The 17591-nt window shown below is 39.8% G+C and overlaps 1 protein-coding gene across 1 annotated transcript in view; it reads left to right on the top strand.

Annotated features, from left to right (window-relative positions):
* The window catches only part of AXDND1 (axonemal dynein light chain domain containing 1), a gene marked incomplete at its 3' end in the record, with an annotated part of 116071 nt that overhangs the window by 46115 nt on the left and 52365 nt on the right, over positions 1 to 17591 (top strand). The window contains exons 5-10 of the mRNA XM_089677319.1: positions 1587 to 1672; positions 2405 to 2461; positions 2549 to 2657; positions 10421 to 10542; positions 14069 to 14209; positions 15913 to 16017. Coding sequence (XP_089533445.1) covers positions 1587 to 1672; positions 2405 to 2461; positions 2549 to 2657; positions 10421 to 10542; positions 14069 to 14209; positions 15913 to 16017 — 620 coding nt within the window. The remainder of the gene's footprint in view (positions 1 to 1586; positions 1673 to 2404; positions 2462 to 2548; positions 2658 to 10420; positions 10543 to 14068; positions 14210 to 15912; positions 16018 to 17591) is intronic.

The raw sequence follows: 17591 nt of genomic DNA, 5'->3' as shown, positions 1-17591 counted from the left end.
AATGACAGATTACCCCCACCAGGTAATGACAGATTACCCCCACCAGGTAATGACAGATTACCCCCACCAGGTAATGACAGATTACCCCCACCAGGTAATGACAGATTACCCCCACCAGGTAATGACAGATTACCCCCACCAGGTAATGACAGATTACCCCCACCAGGTAATGACAGATTACCCCCACCAGGTAATGACAGATTACCCCCACCAGGTAGTGACAGATTACCCCCTTCTCCATCAGGTAATGACAGATTACCCCCTTCTCCATCAGGTAATGACAGATTACCCCCTTCTCCATCAGGTAATGACAGATTACCCCCTTCCCCATCAGGTAATGACAGATTACCCCCTTCCCCATCAGGTAATGACAGATTACCCCCTTCCACATCAGGTAATGACAGATTACCCCCTTCCCCATCAGGTAATGACAGATTACCCCCTTCCCCATCAGGTAATGACAGATTACCCCCTTCCCCATCAGGTAATGACAGATTACCCCCTTCCACATCAGGTAATGACAGATTACCCCCTTCCCCATCAGGTAATGACAGATTACCCCCTTCCCCATCAGGTAATGACAGATTACCCCCTTCCCCATCAGGTAATGACAGATGACCCCTACCTTCAGGTGCCCTCTCCTAGTAATGACACACGCCCCCCCCCCCCCAGGGAATTACTGATTCCCCCTCCCATCTTGATAATGTCACTTTATCCCCCCCCCCCCTTGCTGACAATGACAAATTCCCAATGCTTCCCCCTCCTGCTCAAACTGTCACAGTAAAACTTGGCACTTTACCATGATTTGTTATCAAATCGCAGTCACGGTCACAGAAAGCACCAGGTGCATGCTGCAGGGGGCGCTGTTTTGGGAGGACATCAATAGATGCCCTCCCAGAACTGGACGACCATACTGTAGCCATCATTCGGCTATAGTGAAGTCAGCAAATGGTTAATATCTACCACCATTGCCTATATTTTTACATTCTTCACTTTTTCCTACCTAAGGCCTAATTTACATAGGATGCCTAAAAACACCAAGTTTTTAGGCATTCAGATTTTTTTTTTTTTTACTGATCTAAATGCAGCCTATTGTTTTTAATGGGCCTGTACACACAGGTGAGTAAATTTGCATTTGTTACAGGTCAGTTAAGAGAGAGAGAAAAAAAAATCCGTGTTGCTGGTCAGTATTTTTACATACACACATGTCAATATGAGTATTTAAGCACATACGCTACACTTCCTTGATTAAAAAAAGCTGGAAGAATTTTTAAGAACGCATACACACAAATGCAAGCAAGTGATATTCAGCCAATTCTGCCAGGAATATCTGATGTTCACATATCAGTACCATGTACAAGTACCCTTATACTCACAATACTCGCATTATTTTGCAGGCTAGCTGGTTATGTGTGCTTGGAAATATTCTGTTTGTTTGCCTTATACTCACAATAGTTTCTTTTAAACAATGTACTTCTGCTAATCACAAAATATAATGTTGAAATTAACATGACAAATACCAGAATTTTACAGATAACATTCAGAATGCACAAATGTGGTTTAATCCAGTATGTTATTTTTCTTAGGAAGGAAATATTGGAGAGAGTATTATACCAAAGGAGTTCTACATGGTTAAGAACAAAGGTGTTTTGGGACTGGAGTATTATGAGGAGTGAGTAGACTTTGTTTTGCATGGATTTGAGAGTTACTATCCAGTATCTGCGGCACTGCAGCACTGTCAAGAGTCAATCCACACATCTCTGGATGGGTGCTGACAAGTTGAACGACCCAGTAGCTTTGTAAACACTGTTGATCTTAGGGAGTCTGGTGAGGAGAGCGTGGCCTGTCCAATGGATACTTTCTAATTCGTTTAGAGTGAGTGCAGCAAGAAGACTTAAGTCCCACTAAATTTCACAGATAATGTAACAAAACAGTGCTTAGATAAACCTACCAGTATTTACCAGCATGGGGCAAACTTCAGGCTCAGTTCACTGCAGTGAACTGACTCAGAAGTGGGAGCAGATACCTGTCAAAACCAAGTACCTGCTCTTTCACCCCTCCCCAAAAAGTGCCAAATGTGGCACGGGAGGGGGGGGCAGACACCCGTTTGGGTGGAGATCCACTTTAAGCTGTAACAACGTACAGTGAAATATTTGCCTATACTTGATTAGGTATCCTGGACAATAGCCATTTTGTGTTCTAAGTCAGTCTCACAATGTTATTCAACACAGTCTATATGCACAAAGAATTGGTGATCTGCATTTAAACTTTAATCCTGTTAATTGATTTACCAAACCATACCTTAGATCTGACCTTGTCACTCTCCCATATAAAGCTCTATTGTAGTGTTTACACTAATAGATGTGTTATCCAGTATTAACATCTTTCCTTGTTCTTCCACTAGTAAGTATACAACTTTGCTTGAAGATGATGAGAAGAAGCTTCGACTGTTTCCATCTTTGTAAGTTTGGTCTTTACTGGTCGCTTGTAATCTGGAACTCTGCAAATAATAATGATTGTTCACATTGGTTTATTTCTATCTATTTAGGAAACCTAGTGGGAGAGCAGAGGTTTTCCAACTTATGAAAGTGATGGACAGCATGCTAAAGGATGCAGGGGTGGATGAAAAAGACATAAAATTGGAAGGTCCATCTCAGGTAATAATATGATGGATGAAGTTTCATATTAGCCTAGATCAACCTACTGTATTTAGGAAACAGGGCAGTATTACAGGCAGGCGCCACAGTTATGTGAAATCAAAATTAACTTCTTGCTGACCAGCCACTGTAGAAATACGGTGGCAGGGCGGCACTGCTGCGCAAAACCACGTTTTAAAATGTGCTTTTGAAAAACAGGTAGGGGGCGCGCACAAGGCGCGCCACCACCCTACCTGCGCCGCCGATCGTGGCCTCGGGTGTCAGTCGCCGGGTCATGGCACCTCTGCTTTCTGTCAGTTCCCTGTCAGCTCCTGACATGCTGATCCGGAGAGAAGAGTTTATCTCTCCGGATCAGCGTGTTCCCGTGCAGTACAAACCCCCGTCTCCTAGTAAAACACTCCCTTCACACAGTTAACCCTTTCATTGAATAAAAAAAGTTAACCCCTTCCTCCACAGTGCCATTAGTACAGTGTGTTTTTTTTTTTTTTTTTTGCACTGATCACTGTATTGGTGTCACTGGGGATGTCAGTGACCCCAAGTCAGTTCCCCCCCAGTGTTAGAATGTCCGCCGCAGTCCTGCCATAAGTCATTGATGACCGCCATAAGTTGCTGATCACCGCCATTATTAGTATAAAATAAAAATTAAAAATCCCAGTATCTTTCCCGCCATTTGTAAACGCTATATCTTTCATGTAAACCAATTTACTTACACGTATTGCGTTTTTTTTTTTAGCAAAGACATGTCGCAGAATGCATTTTGGCCCAAATTTATGACGAAATTTGATTTTAAAATTTTTTTATTGGACATGTTTTATAGCAAAAAGTCCAAAATATAGTTTTTTTTTTCTCAAAATTGTCAGCCTTCTTTTTTTTTATAGCGCAAAAAATAAAAACCGCACAGGCAATCAAATACCACTGAAAGAAAGCTCAATTTGTGGGAAAGAAAGGACGTAAATTTAATTTGGGTGCAGTGTTGCATGACCGTGCAATTGTCAGTTAAAATGATGCAGCGCTATAACACAAACCTCTTCTGCTACAGGGCGGCATGGGTGCGCAAAATCACACGCATACATACATATATATATATATATATATATATATATATATATATATATATATATATATATATGATTTGCATTCCCATGGTTTTCACGCCCCTCCCAGATCCCATGGTTTTCACGCCCCTCCCAGATAGCATCGGATTGCCCGTCAGTACACCAGTCATCACATTTAACCCCTTGATTGCCAGGAGCACGCTCATGTACAATAAACCTCCATTGCTAGTATGGTGTCTGGACGGGTCAATATCTTTGATCAGATCAGCACTATACCAGCGTTCACATTAGTATAGCGTCCCCAAAAACGCAGCTTTAGCGGGATCAGCACCGGCACCTGACAGCACCTGCGTTTAGCCCCTACGCTTACCCCCCCTCCCCCTTCTTCCCCAGCAAGTGCAATGTCAGTAGGTCCCTGTCACTTGATACATTGCACACAAAACCGCAGTGTTCGCAGAATCAGGCCTGATCTCTGTTAGCACTTGCCGGTAAATTTTGATGACTCTCATATGCAGCAGATTGCCAGTACTAGTGCCGCTCTACCTTTTGGTGAACTGGCGAGCACCAGCGGTCTAGTACATTTTGGTCTTTCACATACCTCCTTCATTTTTGGAGCTGTTTTTCACGGAATATCTGTATGCATTGATTGTGGATCAAAGCAATTTATATGCACAACAATTTATCGCCGCCAACTCAAAATCAAACCTTGCCAGACCAGTCGCATGGAAACTCATTACGGTTTTCGAATTTAAATTTTTTTTTTGGGCCTAACCCTCAACATCGGCATTACTAAAATAAATGAATTGTGGTTGTATTGGTCCGCAGACCCGATTCATCATATGTGTTCTCTGCTGCCATGGCCAGGCATAGATATGAGAGTATAATGTGTTTTATGCATTTCAACGACAGTACACTCTGTCATCCTCGGGGTGACCCTGAATTTGACTGGCTCCACAAATTTCTGCCCCTCGCAAATCACCTTAACCAAAAATTTGCAGATATCTATTTGCAAAACATCTGCGTTGATGAGTCCCTTATTAATTTTTCTGGCCGCCTTGCATTCAAACAATTTCTTCCCTGCAAGGGTGCCAGATGTGGGGTCAAGATGTAGAAGACCTGTGAGAGGGCAGCAGGCTATACTTATAAGTTTTGGATTTACAAGGGAAAAGATAGTCACGTGGAGCCCCCTGGATGCCCAGACTACATGGGGAGCAGTGGCAAGATAGTTTGGGACTTGGTGTCATCCTTTTTCCATATGGGGTACCACTTATACGTGGACAATTTTTATTCAAGCGTGCCACTATTTAGACATTTGTTCAATCTTGGAACTGGTGCTTGTGGCAAAGTGTGACCTAATGTGTGCCCACCATTAGAAGTGGGTGGGTGCAGGGCGGTATATTCTAATGGTGGGCATACCACACACTTTTCCTGGCAGAAATTTCTTCTCATTTTTGTCATTCAGTCCACAGGCTGCATACAAAAAAAAAAAATACACAACAAGGACCAGCGACATACTGGTACATCACTGCCTACAGCTGCAGACATCATCCTGGTATCGTTTTTTTCAGCCGGCGATTGACTTTCATGTAAAAGCAATCCTAGTGGCTAATTAGCTGCAGGATTGCTTTTACAAACAGCGGGAGATGATGCCCCCTCCCCCGCTCCCTTCCACGGCCTTCTCGGGCAGTCTCGTGCCATCGGGGGAACCTGAGAATGCAGCCGGTGTTTCTGCCAGCTGACCATAGAGCTGATTGGAGACCACAATGGTGCCAATCATCTCTATAGCCTAAGAATTCGGAAGCTACAAGTATTTCATCACTTCAGTTTCGCAGGATATAAACAGCGCCATTTGTAAATTGGGAAAGCATCTGATCACACCGATTTTGGTTTGATTAGATAATGTAAGGGCAGAGGAGATATCTAGAGCCTGATAGACCCCAGATTTCTCAAAAAAGAATATATGACAATGCCCATTGAAGTTATAGGGGATATTTGCATTCCCTGTTATAGCATTAAAAGTGATCAAAAAACCAAAAAATTAAAAAGGTACAAATGTAAAAATAATAAAAAACGAATCAAAATTTAAAAAAAAAAAAAAATCGTCCCTTCCATGCACGCACACCTGTGTGCACAAGCCTTGACCCTGTGTCGGTATATAAACAGCGGTTGCACCATGCATGTGAAGTATTGCCGTGAACGTCAGATCAAGGGCAGTAATTCTAACACTAGACCTCCTCTGTAAATCTAAAATGGTAGCTTTTAAAGGCTTTTAAAGCGTTGCATATGGATATTAAAGTTTGCAGTTTGTTGCCATTGCTCGGGGCATGCTCAGTTTTAAAGCATGTCATGTTTGGTATCTATTTACTCGGCATACCATTATCTTTTATATTTTACGAAATAATTGGCTAATATATTGTGCTTTTGTGCATTAAAAGTAAAAAGTGTATTTTTTTTTTTTAAATTTGCCTTTGAAAAATTGCTGCATGAGTACTATGTGCCATAAAAATTGTAGTATCCACCATTTTATTCACTAGGATGTCTGCTTTAAAAAAATATATAATGTTTGGGGGTTTTAATTAATTTCCTAGCAAAAAATACTGATTTTTTTCATGTGAACAAAAAGTGACAGAAAAGGCTTGGTCTTCAGGTGGTTAGAAGAGTGAGTGATGTGTGGCATAAACTTCTAATGCTGGGCATAAAACACCCCCACCACCCAAAACTACCCCTTTTTGGAAAGTAGACACCCCAAACTATTTGCTGAGAGGCATGTTGAATCAATAGAAGAATTTATTTTTTTACCACAAGTTTTTGGAAAATGACAAAAAAAAATGTTTTTTTTTTCACAAAATTGTCACTTAAATGATTTACTGCTCACACATGCAATGGGTATATGTGGAATTACTCCCCAAAATACATTCTGCTACTTCTCCCGAGTATGGGGGTACCACATGTGAGAGACGTTTTGGCAGTCTAGCCAAGTACAGGACCCCAAAATCCAATAAGCACCTTCAGGCTTTTAAAGGGCTTTATTTCCTCATTACACTTCCAGACTACCTATCACAGTTTCGGAGGTCCTGAAATGCCAGGCTAGCACCTAACCCCCCAAATGACCCCTTTTTGGAAAGTAGATACCCCAAGGAATTTGATAAAAAGCACGGTAAGTATTTTGCAGATCTCATTTGTTGCCACAAGTTTTTGGAAAATGAAGAAAAAAAAACAAAAACATACTTTTTCTATTCTTTTTTTATATTTCAAAACCTTGCGAGAAAAAATTAGATCTGCAAAATACTCAGCTTGCCTCTTTTTAAATTCCTTGGGGTGTCTACTTTCCAGTAAGGGGTCATTTGGGGGGGGGGGGTTGGTGCTATCCTGGCATGTCAGGGCCTTCAAAACTGTGATAGGTAGTGAGGAAGTGTAATGAGGAAGTTACGCACCTTCAGGCTTTCAAAGTGGCCATTGGATTTCAGGCTCCTATATGTGGCTAGGCTCCCAAAAAGTCTCACACATGTGGTATCCCCATACTCGGTAGAAGTAGCAGAATGTATTTTGGGGTGTAATTCCACATATACCCATAGGTTGTGCGAGAAATAAATCATTTAAATGACAGCTTCGTGTAAAAAAAAATGTTTTGTCATTTTCCAAAACTTGTGGAAAAAAAATAAATCTTCCATGGACTCAATATGCCTCTCAGCAGATAGCTTAGGGTGTCTACTTTCCGAAAAGGGGTCATTTGAGGGTGTTTATACTATCCTGGTATTTTAGCACTTCAAGAAATGTGATAAGCAGTCAGAAAGCAAAAGCTGTGTAAATTCCATTATCTATACCATATTTTGTAGATACTATAAGTTTCACACAAAGCAATCAATATACACTTATTGGAAATTTTTTAACCAAAAACATGTAGCAGAATACATTTTGGCCTAAATTTATGATGAAATTTTAGTTTTTTTGGATATTTTTTATGACCAAACTGAGAAAATATTGTTTTTTTCAAAAAAAAATTTTTTCTTCAAAACTTATTTGGTTATAGCGCCAAAAATAAAAAGTGCACAGGTGATCAAATACCACCAAAAGAAAGCTCTATTTGTGTGAAAAAAAGGACATAAATTTAATTTATGTACCATATTGCATGACTGCGCAATTGTCCATTAAACTAGCACAGCGCTGTATAGCAAAAAAAATGGCGTGAATTGCAGTATCTATACCATAGTTTGTAGACGCTATAACTTTCACACAAAGCAATCAATATACACTTATTGGGATTTTTTTTACCAAAAACATGAAGCAGAATTCATTTTGGCCTAAATTTATAACTAAATTTGAGTTTACTATATATTTTATATAGCTGAAATTAAAAAATATCGTTTTTCTTCAAAATATTTTGTTTATAGCGTGAAAAATAAAAAGCGCACAGGTGATCAAATACCACCGAAAGAAAGCTCTATTTGTGTGAAAAAAGAACGTTAATTTCGTTTGGGTGCAGCATTGCATGACCACGCAATTATCAGTTGAATTAGTGCAGCGCCAAGTAGCAAAAAGAGGCCTGGTCAGGAAGGGGGGTAAATCCTCAGGAGGGCAAGTGGTTAAGGCAGCACTCTAGACTGAGAAGCAAGCACTTTGCACAGTAACACTTTGTAACTTCTAAACTGTTGACACTAAAGCACTATCGACACTTCTTATTTATTTCAGGTACTTATATAGCGCTGTCAATTTATGCAGCGCTTTACATATATATTGTACATTCACATCAGTCCCTAACCCTCAAGGGGCATACAATCTATGGTCCCTAACTGACATTCATACATACACATACTAGGCACAATTTAGACAGGAGCCAATTCACCTACCAGCATGTCTTTGGAGTGTGGGAGGAAACCAGAGTACCCGGAGGAAACCCTCGCAGACACAGGGAGAACATGCAAACTCTAGGCAGGTGGTGCTGTAGTTGGGATTCGAACCAGCGACCGTAGTACTGCCAGGCGGAAGTGCTGACCATTTAGCCACTGTGTTGCCCTAACTTCTTCTGTTAGATTACACTTTTCCCCAGGTGCGCAGCATTTCTGAGACAGTACCATGGAGCGTGTACTGGTCTCCACCAACTCAGCAGTCTCGTCACCTCTCTCCCAGTGCCACTGATCTATATGTTGGTATTGGATAGAGGAAATACACTTTTCCATAATTCCATGCTTGTTCTCTCTCAGGGCCCCACTCCATCTCTGTGACCATAGACTAGGTTCCTAGGTACTCTGTGCTGCGACGTTGGTCCCAATACATAGTGAACTTGTTGCTAGTGAAGGGGCCAAGCAGAACACCCTTTCACTACCAGAGTATTCATCACCCTAGTCATATCACCCGTGTCATGGCTGGTTGGGTGCTTCAGCGAGTGACACAAATATGGTAGTTATTCGCAACAGCAATATTGCCTCCTTAGAACAGCTCTCTGCTCATTAGATTTTTGTACTATATCTTCTCTATCCTCTACAGTCTCCTGATGTAACTCTTGTTCTTGGCTACTCTTTACTTGCACCCCTTTAGAGACTTCAGACCAGGCATATCAGCTAAACCATAAAGATCTTTTACTTAAAGTGAAGCTCCACCCAAAAGGGGAAGTTCAGCTTTAAGGCTTTATCCCCCGCTCCCCGTTAAGGAATGGCACCTTTAGGGAGCGGGGGGGAGGGGGTATCCAAATTTGACAGGTACCCACTCCCACCTCCGCTACGATCACCTAGGTGATCAGAAGCAGAAGTTGTCCTCTTCCCCTCCCTCCCCGTAGTCTTCTGGGACACGTCTTCAGAAGACTATGGGACCATTCACAAAGCGCAATGCTGCTCCTGCATGCGCAGTGGGCGCCTAGCTGTGAAGCTGCAGGCTGTCACAGCCAAGTGCCCTCACTGAAGATGCCATCCCTGGGGAAAAAGTATGGCCGGTGAACTCGGCCAGTGTGAGGACACCGTGGGATCGAGGGACAGGTGAGTGCTGTTTATAAAAAGTCAGCAGCTACAGTTTTTGTAGCTGCTGACTTTTATGTTTATTTTAACCGGACCTCCGTTTTAAGTAGTAAGGTAACAAATGAAGAGTTCTCAAAGACATCTTCCACACACTTTCCTGTACAAAATTCTCTAACATTACTGGTATAATCCACAAGAGTTAATAAGTAATTAACAAAAGATAGCCCATGCAACAAGTATTTCAAATCCCTGTAGATCCATAGGCTCCAGGCCCCACTGCGAACCCTGACTGGACTTCCCCCAAAGGGTGGTTCAGCCCGACCGAATACCAGCTGCTTTTTAGCAGTCTTTTCCCTAGCCGACCTCCCTAGGGCCACTAATAAGGCTTATTTTTATGGTATGATCTGTAGGAGGTAGTAACCTTCCTCAAAAGAACAAGAAAACCTGGCCAGCAGCTTTAACCCTTCCTTCTCAGGAACCACTGGCTGAACAGTTCAACCAAGGACACACTAAGCTTTTACACACAAATACAGTGGAAATAACTAAACCCAGAGTACACAACATAACAGAGGGAAACTTCTAACACATAAAACATTTTGGAAGCACCTGCTTACACTGTTACCTTTTTTTATTGCCACCAAACACTGAATATTCAATCCTAGGTTAGAATTAGAGTAGTTCCTGTGGAGAGATCTTCGATTTTGTGTATATGAATTTGCTATTTCCATATCACTGCACTTCTTTGTATGTGCCAATACAGATACACAATCTGTTGGAATTGTTAAAGACTGAGCAGAACATCTACAACGTTGTCTTTCATGAGCTGATTCGACAGGTCAGTGTGGAGTGTATGGAGAGAGGGGAGCTATTAGCTAAACTCAGGTCAGTACTAACCTGGAAACCCTTCCTAAGCCATTATTACATCATGTGTATCCTATTAGAAAAAAACAAAAGTAATGTATAAGAAAAAGAAAAATTACTAAAGACAGTTTAGTGTCTAAAGACAGTTCATATATATCAAGGGGTAGTCTGTGAAAACTGATCTATGGAAGATTTACCCAAACAAGGGCAAAAGACTAGTTACCAATATTTATACTGTATATGAATCTATACTTAGTGTGTTCTAACCAAATGTAATGCTGTGATTAAAATACAAATAAAATAAATGTGCAAAAAAGTTAAATCTCAATTACAAAAACAATATATTAATTTATCCAACCAGTGTGCAAGCCGTGGGAAAATTTAAATTTCCAAATCTACTACCTAAAGCTAGGTTCACACTGTTCGGGGTGGTTGTGGGTGCGGGAATCACAGTTGTTCCCACACCTGCAACCAAAATACGATGTTCTGTAGAGACGCGCAGTGCTGCCATTCATGCTTAATGGCACCCCCATGCATCTCAACTCGCAGCACGTTTGTGGGTGCGTGAACTGCAAGGAAATTGCATGGTGCAACTGCACCATACGATCTCCCTGCAGCCGCGTTTTTAAAAAGGTGCAAGCACCTTTTTTTGCGGGAAGCACAGGCACAGTAGTATATTTAAATGAATGTGAACCTAGGCTAGGGTAAGTATAGTGTTTATTAAAACATTTTTATCAAATAAAAAACAGTACATATGCACTCACATGTACAAGGTATTAAAAAGCATATCAATGAGTCTTCATCAAGTGGCAATTTTCCAGGCGGACAATGGTGAGCAAGTCCTCCCAGGAGGATGTGATTTACGGTGCTTGGAACCAGGCAGTTAAGGACAGGAACACCATGAAGCAGCAAATTTTATGTCTATATCACATGGATGAGAACCACTGTGGACAGCAAGGTAGTATTGTCACAGGGGGGCTACACCCCAAAACACGCAACCACTGCCATTTACGTCACATATGGCATCAACACAGCTGTCTGGTTAGCCCGCAACACTTCCTTGCTGTTATTATATATTTGTTTTTAATCAAATTTGTTTGCACTTCTTTTTATTCTGTTTGTATTTTATCACAGCAGTACATCTGAATTGATAATTATACCACATTAATATCAACAAGGGGTTAGCAGGAACAGGACAGAATCTACATCCATGGCACCACATCCCAGATACAATTAGAAATAAGGGAAAACCGAAGGTGCCAAATAATACAAAATAGGTTAAAGAAAGCTATAGTGTATTAGTGCATAAGTAAAATCACAATAAAAGTTTTAAAGTGGAACTGAACTGCATCTAAGCACCACAAACCAAAAATGCTATTCAATTTATTTTTAATATTCAAAGCAAACTCACCCATCCATTCATGTCTCCATGCTTTATTTTACTGAGAAATCATTCTGAAAAACACCCCCTGGCATATCCATCTTGAGTAAGGGAAGATGATTCCTTATGATTTACTTCCTGGAGTCCATCTTCCCTTAGCTCAGGCATAGGATGAGCTGAGAATACGCACTCCTCTCCTGAAGACTCCCGGAATGTATGATATTATTTGTCTGGGCATGGAAACCAGGAAGTAACTAAAGAAATGTAAAAAACAAAAAGTTTAAAACAAATATGATATACTTTCCTATCTATTTACTAATGCTTGCAGCATAAGGATTAAAATAGTCCATGTTGATTGAAAGAATGAAGTTCCGCTTTAAGTCTGCAATTTATTGTGTACTTAAGTCTTTTATTATGATTTTACTTATGCACTAATAAACTATAGCTTTTTTAATCTGTTTTATATGATTTGGCACCTTAAACGTCCCTTTGGCTTTTACTTATACCACACTACGTTTAGATCACATATGAGTTTTTGATGGGGATAGTATACATTACCTGGTTTATAGGTGGGTGTGCATACATACAGTATACAGATTGCTTTTTGTTATACATTGATTTTGTTTTTGTGGGCAAACTATTTCAGTATGGTGGTAGAATTATTGGTTTAATTTATCATATGTAAACTATTAATGTTACGCTATGTGTGAGTAAAGTTACAGATCCAGATTCCAAGATGGCGTCAGGTGGGAGGCTTGGGCGGAGCCTCACTTCTGACGTCATTGCTTTATCTGCCATTTTGGAATCTGTGTATGTTTTGAATGCTGCCTATTGCTTCAGTGTTTGTAAGTAAGGTTTTATTTGCACATTAAAGACACTTTAATTTTACTGCACTATAAGAGGCACTTTTTATTTTTACATGGGCTAATCTTGATACAATATCGGAATGGCTTACTGACATCTATGTGGAATCTGGGTCCCAGTCAAAGTATAGGAGTCGGGACGGAGCTGTGTTTATACAGAGCCTACTATGACCCCTATAATTATAAGCCTCCATTTTGCTTATATGGTGGTGGTCCATTCACTTTGGTGGTTTTGTAGATGGAATGAAGATTATCACTACTTATTATTACACCCAGAAAACAGGTGTTTTTTCATGAACTGTCTGCCAAGGCTGCTATTCACGTGAACTTTGAGCACTTATTGTCCACCGCATGGAGTGTTTGTGATTATATTCATATGATTACTGTATAAGTATCAGCTGTTTTTTATATTTTTTCACGGATTTGTCACTATGCTCACACATAGCGCAACATTAATTGTTTACAAATTTTTAATCGAGAGATGATGTCCTCTGAAAGTGTTTGCAGCTTTGTACTATGTGAGTGTGAAAATTTGCGCAGTTGTTTTATTATGTAACATAGTCACCAATATTACCAATGTCCTTATTTTATCTTATCTTTTCCTGTTAGTGACTTATGTCTTATTCTGCATTGTACCTTTGTGTGGAGATGGCCACCTTAGCATGGACAGGGCTTTGTTTCCTCATGTCAGAGCTTCAAAGCATAGAGTGAGAAACACAGAAGTGGCATCACAAGACCTTACACCAAATATCCTGAGACTAGCAGTCAGAGGCAACAGTACTTTAGGTCTCAACCTGCAAATATACAGTTATGAGGCTGTATACACAGAAGTGCCTAGGCACAATCACATACCAGGATGTGCACTTCTGTTTCTAGGAGAAATTCCAGACATAGGTATAATTTTCAGGGTACTGCTTAGGCACAAACACCATTTCTAAAACAGGAAATCTTCACTTTTCGAGTTCAGCTCCCATTAATATATTAATATCTTCAAATCTACTATTCACCATTCAACTAACACCTCAGCCGTCATGTCGTGGGACTTGTGGGCCTGAGGAGACATTAACCAAATTTTCCTATTTTGCAGGCTCCTTTTTGTTTTGTCTGTCTGAGAACTCTTGGCACATGAAAATCATGTAAAAAAAATATTTAATACATAAAAATATGGATTCTGATTTACCGAGATGGTAACTAATGATAAACTCACAAAACCTCTGCCTGTGGGAGAAGTAGAGGTTGGCTAATGCTCCAACATTTACAAATTTTTGTAAAGCCATGGGTATTTTGTATTTTGATTTTGTAGACAACGATATGTATTGTTACTGGATAAGATCCCCCGCCAGGTACTAAGCCTGTATAATGACCTCTTGGCTCAGCGGGCTCTGGACCGAAGTCTCACAGAAGAGATCGTTTATTTCAAGAACTCTATTGGAGAACTGACCAGGTAAGTTACAATGGTATATTTTGTGGCTGTTTATACACCAGGGTATTCCACATCTATTTAAAGTACACCAGTACACAAAGGAATACGGAGGTTCCATTGCTGACTTCTGAAAATACTAGATGCTTGGTTATCTCTGGCCTCTGCTTTATAAGCATGCAGTTAGTATAGTCAGAGTAAAGTTAAAAATCCTTATCTGCATAATTGCTGTAGCTCAGGGTCTTAGAAAGTTTTGAAGCCTTATATCAACATAGTACATCAGGAACTAGCATGATAACAGCAGCCTAGGTTTTCTGCAAATGGCAATCACTGTTTTGTAAAACAATACAATATATTCAGCCTATAGGATGCAAATTAAAGAATACAACCAAAAACACATCCTTCTAAGTGAGGGAGCTTCCAATTCCTTAATGCAGATACTCGTATTACTGTCTTTTCAATTAATAGTTTTTTCTTTTTCAAACTTAAAAATAAAATATTCTTCATCACAAATTAAAGAAAAATAGATGTTGCTTCTACGTGTACGCTGTTATAGTTATTCTATACTGATCCATAATAGTTATTCTATAGTGATCCATAGTAACAAAGGCAGATCACCTAGTGGCTAGGTCACAGTCATTGTACTTCTTAGTAAACATGTCTTTCAGTCGCTCAGTAATCCAATGATTGCAAATAAAGTGGATTACGGATGGGTTATATCTTCACAGGTATGTTTCCTGGGCCCAAAGTACCAGGACAAAGCATGGAGTTGCACATAAAATAGTTAGTATCCTTTGAGATGTGCTGAGAAATAATAGTATGAAAAAGCAGAGAGTGCCTCAGTACTTTTTCTGGAGTGATGTTTTCTGAGGTTTACAATAAACTGTGACCCAACTATCAATTAGGAAAATGGCTTGTATTACTCTGAATTAGCATTGAAACAGTTACAATAAGAAAAATACTTTATTTTACCTTTGATTTTAGATTATAAATGGTAATATCTGATGAACATTTTCAGCATTTCCCACTCTGCTTCTTTGCATTATTTCCCTTATTGTTTTTACTTTTAGTAATTGCAGTGACTGTCCACATACTAGTTAAAGTAAATGATCAGATCGATCAACTTTGCACACACTGTTTGTCACCCTCCTGTAGTCAACAGTGGTTCCTCCAACACATCTCCCACATAAGCAACAGATCATGCTGAAGAGTTGAAATCTACGTTTTGGGATATGATGCAGATGAGTATTTTTTGTTTTGATATAACATCCTTTGTGTCCCCTTTTTTTACCTGCTTTATATTGCAATGTTACCTTTTAAAGAGCAGTACCACACAAAAAGGTGACACAAAGTCCAGTAGTTGGTAAGTCTTTCTTGCTGTCCAGTCTTCCCCACCTCTGACACTACTGTGTCAAACCAAGCTTTGCTGTTTTTCTGCATGTTTCTATGTAGAGGCTGGCTGTCATTCAGATCCAAAAGCTTCTGTACTTTCTGATTCACAGACCAAGAAAATGTTTGCAGATCACTCTAATCACTCTAAGAAGACTTGATTTGTACATGTAGTCAGTAACGAAGTCAGTATTTCAAGTTTTCTTCAAGTTTAGATTATTACAAATTATTCAGATGTGTCAGTTGTTGGATACTCGGAATCTTATTTGACCTTTAGTCATTTTTAAATAGATTTGGAATGTATGAATTTACTAATTTGTTACTTCTGTACTTTCTAGTGAGTTATATCAAGTAAGAGCGCATGATCTGCGCGTTAGCAAAGAAGCTAAACAAGCACAAGCAGAACTGGCTAAAGCATTAAAGAGTGCAAAGAAGAATGCCAGGTAAGAATAAATAATAGTCACACCATGTGAGGGCTATGTGGATAAATACTTAGATTTGTGGCACTAGTATGAATGCCCAACTCTTTTACTTTCCATCAGTGGGCAGCAAGCACTTGAGGTGGCACTTGATCACCTTGATTGCAATATTCTACACATCTTTGTAGCTTTAGTGTGAATATTCAAAATTAATTTATATACGTATATTATTCATATAGACGATACAGGTACTTGCAGGACTTGATACAAGGAGAATCAATGAGAAAAGAACTTTAATAATAGACAACCAATGTTTTGGTTAGACACCTTTTTCAAGTTTGCCTCCATCTACAAAAATGTAAATAATAACCAAAGAACCCCTAGCCTTAAACCCTGGTTCACATTGAATACGACTTTGAAATCGTGCAACTTCACTTGAAGTTGCACGATTTCAAAGTTTCATATTAGTGCAACTTCAGGTGTGACTTGAAAGACATCTGTGCGACTTCCAACACATATGTCAATGTAAGTCACATCAGAAATTGGCAAAAGTAGTGCAGGAATTGCAAGTCGGAGTTGCAAGACAAGTCGCATAATTGTGGACTGGGGCTAAATGTGTGTCCCATACCCAATTGTGGACATCCATTTAAATGCACCAAACAATACACATATAGAAAACAAAAGGCATAAATCTGTCATTACTAAAGAGGAAAGGTAAGTAACTAATAGCAACATTAATATAAATCACATACCAGGTGGGAAAAACAGGATAACAGGTATATGTTAGCAATAACAATTGTCTACAAATCAGTTTACTCCAGCAGGGAAACAGAGGACAGAAGTATGCTGGTAACGTGGCCCTTCTGACTGACATAGAGAGCAGGTAGGATATATATATATATATATATATATATATATATATATATATATATATATATATTTGCAAGAAAAAGTATGTGAACCCCTTGGGATTACGTGGAGTTTTGCATGAATTGGGCATAAAATGTGCTCTGAGCGTCATCTAAGTCACAACAATAGAAGAACACAGTCTGCTGAACATAATACTACACAAACATTAGATGTTGCCATGGTTTAATTGCACATAACATGTAAACATTCTCAGTGCAGGGAGGAAAACGTATGTGAGGCCCTAGCTTAATGACTTCTCCCAGAGCTAATTGGAGCCAGGAGTGAGCCAACCTTGACTCCAATCAGTGTGATGATATTGGATGTGTTGCTGACAGCTGTCCTGCCCTTAAAAAACACACACCTGTTTTGGGTTTACTGGTTTCAAGAAGCATTGTCTGATGTGAACCATGCCTCGCAGAAAAGAGCTCTCAGAAGACCTACGATCAAGAATTGTTGACTTGCATGAAGCTGGAAAGGGTTACAAAAGTATATCCAAAAGCCTTGATGTTCATGTGACCACGGTAAGACAGACTGTCTACAAATGGAGAAAGTTTAGCACTGTTGCTACTCTCCCTAGGCGTGGTCGTCCTGTAAAAATGACTGCAAGAGCACAGCGCAGAATGCTGCATGAGGTAAAGAAGAATCCCAGAGTGTCAGCTAAAGACCTACAGACATCTCTGGCACATGCT

Source organism: Staurois parvus, unplaced genomic scaffold, assembly GCF_062004578.1.
Source record: "Staurois parvus isolate SC_StPar_1 unplaced genomic scaffold, SC_StPar_1.0 ptg000183l, whole genome shotgun sequence".
Classification (NCBI taxonomy): Eukaryota; Metazoa; Chordata; class Amphibia; order Anura; family Ranidae; genus Staurois; species Staurois parvus.
This window is presented reverse-complemented; position numbering and strand designations above follow the sequence as displayed.